The sequence below is a fragment of the Hirundo rustica genome, chromosome W (assembly GCF_015227805.2).
Source record: "Hirundo rustica isolate bHirRus1 chromosome W, bHirRus1.pri.v3, whole genome shotgun sequence".
Classification (NCBI taxonomy): Eukaryota; Metazoa; Chordata; class Aves; order Passeriformes; family Hirundinidae; genus Hirundo; species Hirundo rustica.
In genome coordinates this window covers 23,784,171-23,791,999 of record NC_053487.1, presented here as the reverse complement: position 1 = coordinate 23,791,999, position 7,829 = coordinate 23,784,171, and the positions used below count along the sequence as shown (strand labels likewise).

General features: G+C 44.6%; 1 protein-coding gene across 1 annotated transcript; it reads right to left on the bottom strand.

Annotated features, from left to right (window-relative positions):
* Positions 1 to 580: 580 nt before the first annotated feature.
* Positions 581 to 6,228, bottom strand: LOC120765001 (membrane-associated progesterone receptor component 1-like). Its single transcript, XM_040089177.1, is given in 5 exon segments — positions 581 to 681; positions 1,842 to 1,997; positions 3,821 to 3,873; positions 3,875 to 4,147; positions 6,101 to 6,228. Coding segments are annotated over 5 exon segments (711 nt in total).
* Between the last annotated feature and the right edge of the window lie 1,601 nt (positions 6,229 to 7,829).

The window sequence follows — 7,829 nt, the reverse complement described above, 5'->3', positions numbered from 1 at the left end:
TTTTAAAAGCAGTTAGTGTTTCATCTGTAAGTTGCTAATGCAACACCTTGAAAGCCAAATTATCTTACATAGTAATGAATTGCATTGCACAACAAATGAGTATGATGCTTTGTGGACAAACAAAATATAGTCCCTTTTCTAAAGGAATTAGAACCCAGGGGCCAGATCCTGCAGAAGCTAACACAAAAGAAGACTTAGTGGTGTTTGTGTTACATATGTGAAGTTATTCATGTGCTTGTGTCCACAGTGCGAGGTTGGTAATGAAAAACTTGATTTTGACCTACTTTGCACTAAATGGCGATAGCAGAAAAATAGTCCTTTATTGCCAAAATTGCAGTTTACTTTTGCACAGACATTTGTTATGCATACTTCTTATTATGTGGGTTTAAAGGAAGACAGATTAAAGACCTTCAGAAGCTTCCGACTGAATTTGAAAAGGAAATCTTTGAAAAGAAACCATTCACTGTACCTCTGGACCTTTTGTAAGCCTTGCTGCTGCTGCTGCACCTTGTGAAACAGAAGTGGAATGTTACAAATGATCCTTTATGGTTCAAAAGTAGATTGTTCCTCACTGCAATATCTACTCTTTCTTTGCATTCTGGGCACCTTTTTCATCTTCATCATAGTACACAGTGGGTTCCTTCCCCTCCTTCAGCAGCTTACCAACATGATCATACTTAACTGGGGAAAAAAAATTCAAGTAATTTTTCTGCCCTGAAGAGACACCTTTTAAAACTCCTCCAACTGTATTATGAATGAACAGAATGACTATATTTTAATTAAAAAAGCTCTGAGCAACTTGTTCCAAATACTGAGGGAAAGGAGAAAAGCTAAAATCAACTACTACTACTACCTGAACTACTATTACTGTTGTCATAAGAATTACGTGACGTGAATGTAACTCTCATCTTATTGCCCAAACCAAAGGATGAATAAACACAAACTGATGGACTCACCCAGCCAAAGAAACAGAATCCTAGGTTATTTCTCTTGCCAATGCCAAAGCTGGTTTTTCAACCAAAGGCATTTTTAGACTATTTACATATATTAAACACACACATACATATATGCACACATATGCACAACTTGGAGGGGGTTTTAGTTTTTGTAATGTGTATTAAAAATATTCAATAGGACAGAAGGCAGATCCTTTCTCCCAAAGATAAAGATGGATCTGTTATCCAATTATGTGATTAAGCCTCTGATTTATTTTATATCTCCTTTTGAGGATGTAAAAATGCCAAAATCATATACATGTAAGGACTGAGAGCTATACTATGTTGCCTCTCTGTCAACTTCAACAAAGCAAAAGAAGCCCCCGATTACAGGTATTTCAGACTAGCAATGTTGTTATAACAATTTAAAGCAGCTATTTGCCATATTTAATAGGAACACAGTAATAAAAAGAGTGGACTTCACTGTCAGTCCTGATGCTCAACACTTGTAAAGGTAGATTTTAACACTACTTCAAGTCAGATATTTGATAGCATAATTCTGGTTTCTGTGACAAGCTTGTTAGCAAAATAAAACAGCCATTCAGTGTGGCATGATTAACAGGCTTAAAACAGGAAGAGGGCCAAAATAGTCAGGACACATCAGGTCAGGACTGAAATTTCTAATGACATCATGTGGAGAAAACTCCATTGTAGCTGGTTATAGTAAACCTTTCAACACTAGATTTAAAAGAAAACGTGTTTTATTTCCACTGTACTAGTTATCAGTGTATGCAATTTCCATCATTTATATACATATGATGCTTCCAGCTGGTTACAGCCTTTTAACTATTGCTTCCCCTATTACCAGTTAACTACTTCTTTGTAAATAGGTTTAAAATTGCTTACAAGTGAATTGTGACTCCCAGTCCCTCAAAGTCTCTTGCTGTGTAGCGTTGAGATCAGAGAGGTCATCATACTTATCCCTCAGTGCCTCCTTATCCAGGCAGAAAGTGGCAAGACCTCGGGATGCATCTCTTCCAGCAAAGATCCCATATGGGCCCTCTTTAAAATAAAAACATAAGCAGCATTATTGCAGAGGTAATGAATGCTATGTTATCTTTGTGGATCAGAGTCCCCAAACTAAAATAGATGATGAGTTTCTACCCTGAGCCATGCATCAGATGCCTCAAGCTTCTGAAATGCTTTAAAGTTTTATTCTAATAGGTAATAAGAGAAAACAGAGGAAGAGGACAAGAAACAAAACCATGGAGAAAGATACTGAGGTTTGCTGAAACATCAGGACAGCGAACCACACAATGGTGCATGGCACATATAAACAGGTAATGATAAGCATACAGACTGGGACACACATCCCTAGAATAAGGAACAGATGAAGGATTTCTATGTCTGGGGTGAAATGAAAGTTTTCTAACAGATACTCCTGACTTGAGATGAAAGGATGGCTTGACAGAAAATATAGTGGAGCTACTAGAAATTATCAAGTTGGAGGAAACATCTACAGAAACAAAATGCAAGATGAACTGAAATGATCAAAACATGCAACTCACAGCAGATCAGAGACATCAAGATAAACTCTTGCTAAACTTCATTAATGATTAACTTGCTTGCATGACAAGCCCAAAATTGAGATACTGCATGTTCAACTAGACATTCAAAGTTCTTCTAAAAGGAGCTTAAAGAAGTTAGATGTGAAGTCTGGTTATTGTAGAGCACATGCCAACTTCCAGAGTGTGCTTTTTCCTAAATTAATCAAAAGAATCTTACTTTTCCATTAAAATGAAAATCAAACTAGCCAGACATTGTGGTGAACCATTCAGCAATTACCAAATCAGATGCAACAGGCAGCTTTTACTGTCATCAAGGAAGACAGCATCTAAGGCTTGGACCTTATGTCAAGTGGGTTTTAGTTTGCACAAATACAAAGCTGCACATCTAACTCGCTGTACATATCATCCTGACTGCTGCAGAATGCAAAGTTACAGCCTGGCATCATTCAGCGACAGTCTCATCTGTGTTTGGCCCAAAAGTAGTAACATAATGCTTCAAAAAACATGGTGTCTCCTGCATTTTTCTCCTTGTCTCTAAGTAGCACTGGCAGCTCACTACTGCAGCTACCAGGCTGTCTAGACAGCTCAGGAATGGTTATGCCAGGCAGATCCTGGTAAAAATCAGCAAGCCTCAGTGAGCTGTTTTATCAGGCAGCCTCTGATAAAAATAAACCTCCCTGCCCTCGTGGAGGTGATAAAACTCTTTCACCTGGGTGCACATACTCCCATCCACCTCATCACTGGCTGCTCTACGAGTATAGGTTATTCAATCTTTGCACATTTGAACTATGCTCCTGGTAGAAAGCTGGTTTAATCTAAATTGCCAAGTACTTAGTATAAATATTATGCAATGGAGTGATACCCACTAAAAGTTGGGAATGGAGTGTCAACACTGAGAACACTTTGCTTCTGCTGCCTGCCATCAGGCAAAGGCAACCCAGGCCGACAAAGCCACCCAACCCCTTATGGTACGTGTAGTCTGCCATGGGAAAACACTGAGAATAATGAAACAATGTAAACTGGCAAAGCCGGAGTTTCTACAACACCGGGGCCCGACTCCGGAGTCTGAGCAGCAGCAGTCACCCTGCCCGCCGGCTCACCGGCACACAGCTCTCCCAGCGCTGCAGGGTTGCGCAGCCTTCCCGGCTGCAAGCAAGCCTTGAATCCTTTCCAAACCTCCGCATCGGCACCAGGGCCGTGATGGGGTCAGGCAGGAGCGCTGATCCCCGCTGAAGGAAGGCGCTCCTGGCCAGCACTGGCCCTGACCCGCCCCGCGCTCCCCCCAGCCGGTGGCCCTGGGCACAACGAGCGGAGTACGCAGCCCCCCCCCGGGCCCGTAGAACTTCCTGGCGCGGGTCACGTCAAAAACTGCCGTTGACGGCCATGAGAATGCGCGGGTCACTCACGCCGTCGAAGGGCTGCTCCAGCGTGAAGTCGCGGCGCTTCATCTTGGGCGGCAGAGGCGGGTCCGCCTTGCCCGGGGGTGCCGCGGGCCGCTCGCCCTGCAGGATCTGGTAGAGCAGGAATAGACAGAGGCCCAGCAGGCTCAGGTTGAGAGGGGAGCTTACGATCTCCAGCAGCAGCTCGCCGCCCTCGCCTGCCGCCACCTCCTCGCGGGCCATGGCACTGGACTGTGCGGCGGCTCTGCAGGCGCCGAGCACGCAGCGGCGGCACGGAGCACACCCGGCCCGGTGGGGCAGTGTAGTGGTTTCAAGTTTACTAAATTTTGGTCTTGGTACTTACTCTTTTTGTGGGAGAGAGACTAGGAGAAAAACAAAGCAGGCTTAACTTTAAAATTAACAAATAGTTTTATTAACATACACTAAAAGATTAGAAAAAAGAAAGCTGGAAAAAAACTAAAACAGAATGAAACTTCAAAAACACTCTTCCCTCCCCTTACGAAGTGTTAACTTTCTTGCAAAACAACATAAAGAGACAAAACTTGTAATTTTCAGTCAGTTTCACCATCTGACAATAGTCTTTCATCAATTCTTTAGGGGAAGAGTCTCTCAGAGTCTTGGATCCCATTGACAACTTAGAACAGTTCTCTTGTGGGTTTTAAACTGTCACAAAAACAACCGCCTGGAGAAACCAGCCTTTGTGACTCCTCCCATCAGCAGGTCCCTAAGCTGCTTATGGGTCATGGGTCTTAGACTTTTGCATACTGGGGTGTCACTTTTTAAAGATGAATAACTCCAAAGCAAAGGATTTTTCACCTCAAGGTACAGAGATATCTTCTCACTTCTTTACTGGCGCAGGGGGCTTCTTATCTTTATCTTTGTTCAAGCATCTTATAGGATATTACTTAGTTTATCACAAACACCTTTGCTCGAATCCACATACAAATTAAAACAATCATCTCCCCAAATGCTTATCTTTCCCATGATTTAAAGGAATGATCTAAATATAGAGTTTAATTCCATGGCTCATGTAAGAATAGAACAACTAACTCTTTAACCCTCTGTCTTAATAGTCTTTTCACTTTTGCTCTACTGACTTCATGCTGTTGTTCTTTATGTTCACTCTGTCTTTTCTTACTTTCTTAGAGAAGGGCTAAGCTTTGGAAGCTTCAAGTTGCTAAGAAAGAGTTAAATCTGCTCGGAGTCTTTGTCTCTCTCTTTGTAGCTCATGGTGTTATATGTTCAAGGCTGCGCTGGTGAGGGAGGAAGAACTCACAGAAACATCAGAGATTGGAGCACTCAGGCAGTCCGGAATTACAAAAAACCAAGCAGGATCATAAATGCCTTCTCAGCTCACCCCTCGGTGTAAATCGGGGTGGCTTCGGCCTAAATGGTGCTCATAGCTCTTATCAGGGGCCCAGCAGAGAGCTCTCCCTGCTCCAGAGAAGTCTGAAGAAAGTAGCTGTTGCAAAACAGCAACCTCTCCTTCCCCCCCCCTTCACCTGGGAGCCGATGGAATCCGGCCAGGCCTCAAGCCAGCTCTCCCCCAAAAGGGGGGAGCAGCAGGCCCAACTCGATGTTACCTGTCTCTCTCTGGCTAAAGGAAAAAAGAAAAAGGACCCACCTACAGGAAATTCACGGGGTTTTATATGGTACTTCCCAAAGTCGCAGCCAACAATTTTAGTGGTTAGAACAGACGCCAATATTCTAACTAACTCTCTGATAGGTTGCTGTCTCTTCCAAAGAAATTCCCAGGTCCTGACCTGGAGAATTATTTTACATTCTTCTATAACTAAAAAACTAAACTGTACTAACCCCCGGTTTCTTTGTCTACCCAAAATGGCCCCCAAGGGGCAGAGGATGGGGGGGCCACATGGCAGGGTCCCAACCATGTGCTCCTTCTTCCCACAACCCTTCTCTTTCCTTGTCCAACCCCTTTCAGTCACCCGACCCCTCCTATCCCTTGGGTACCACCCCTCCTCTGATGTTGATCGCTTTGGCCCCTCCCCTGGCTCCACTTTTTGCTCCTCCCTTGATTACATCACCCAAAAACCCCTCCTCCCTTGGTACCTCCCCTTCCCTGCCAGCTCCACCCCCTGTTCCCATCAGGTCATCCTTGAGTACCGCCGCTCTCGATCTCAGTCCTGCCCCTGTCACCTCCCCTGTCTTGGGCAGCTCCGCCCCCCCATCTTCCTACTTCCGGTTCCCACAGTCCAGAACCAGGAAGTGATGGACCTGGAAGCCAGAACCCGGAGCAGGGGCCATTCCTGTTTGCTGCACCTGTGCATTATAGCCGAACAAGACGAAATCCCACATGGGAACCATTTTCATACCAAAACAAAAAGGAACTCTGTAAAGCCCAGAAAGAGTTTGGGAGAGGGAGTGAATATTTTAAAAGCCTTCTTAAAGCCACCTTCTCTTCAAATGTGTTGGTTCCTGGCGACCTCCAAGAGTTGTTTTCATGTCTCCTAGTTCCCACAGAATACCTTCTGTCGTGGCTCTCTCTCTCCCGGAGCCCCTGCTCTGTTTTTGCCTCGGCTAGCTTGAGAGAGAAACCACGCCGGAAGGAATTTTCCCGTCAGGGTCCCAAAAGATCCCAGAGAGGCTGCAAACCTTTTTCTTTAGAGAGAGCATGTCCCCGTCAATGGCAAAAGGAAAGAGTCTGCCCTTGGTCTGGGGGGAATCAAGGCTTTATTCAGTCTCTGCTCCTGCCCCCGCAGGGTCAGGAGCCCAGTCCAGTTCCCGTCCCTTTCCCGGTCCCAAGAGCCAGTGAGATTTCCACGTGGTCCCAGGACTTTTACTCAGGGGGAAGGGGCTAGAGGCAGGGACAAGCCACTACCCAATCAGGGATAAGGTGGGAGTGGAACAGAGTTGGATTACATTCCAGTGTGGGAGGATGGGCGGGGAGAAGGAGCAGGGACAAACCTTGTGATACATGGTGGTACAGAAGAAACCATTACAAAACCCAATATAAAAATGAAATACAATATAAACCTAAATAATGCACTACAACAACTTTCTGTGGGAGAGAGAATGGAAGCAACCTCTGAAGGAGCTTCTTCCTCAGCTTTTAAGAATTCCTGACTGTGTCTTTGATGCCAATGGAAACCAAATTACATTTGATCATTTGTGCGGTGAAGGGGATTGGATTGTGACACTAAAACAGGCTGAGAAAATTCCACAGCTTGTTTTGGAGAATGTAAAAAGAGCTGCCAAGAAAGCTTTGATTACAATGCCTACAAGGGACCCCAAATTTAGTTATATTAATATTAAATATTCTCCTCTAGAATAATTTATAGATTTTGTAGAAAGGCTTTGGACGGCGATTGAACAAGTGGAGAGTTGGTTGGTTCAATTAGAAGTCATGACAGAGGTAGAGCAAGCCAATGCAAATGATAATTGTAAGTAGATCACATTGGCCTTGCCGCTGGACCCACCACCGACCTTGGAAATTATGGTTGAGGAGTGCGCAAAAAGAGCCGTCGTTCCAGAGCCACAGAAGAGAGGAGAGGGGTGGAGAAGGACGGTCGCTGCAGCAACACCTTACAAACAGCACAATGCACCGCTCCGTTGTTTTCTTTGCAAGCAGGAGGGACACATTGCCAGAGTTTGCCCTCAGGGGGACAACCAGCAGAATGGACAAAATAACAAACAGGGTGGGGTGGGACAAGTCAATCTCCTGAAAAACTGAAGGGAGAGCGCAGACCTGCCCCATGTGACGATAGAAATGGGGCAGGTCAGAAAGGGGCATGGGGAGAACAAAGCAGTAAAGTAGTAAAGATAAAGTTTGGGAGCCACACCAACCATTCATGATGACGACTGTAAAATATCCTAGGGTGACTTTATGATGCTTGTATCCCCAATCGTCTGTTCTGTTTGTGCTGTATATTGAGTGCTGTGCCTTTAAGACTGGTTCTAAGAGCAAG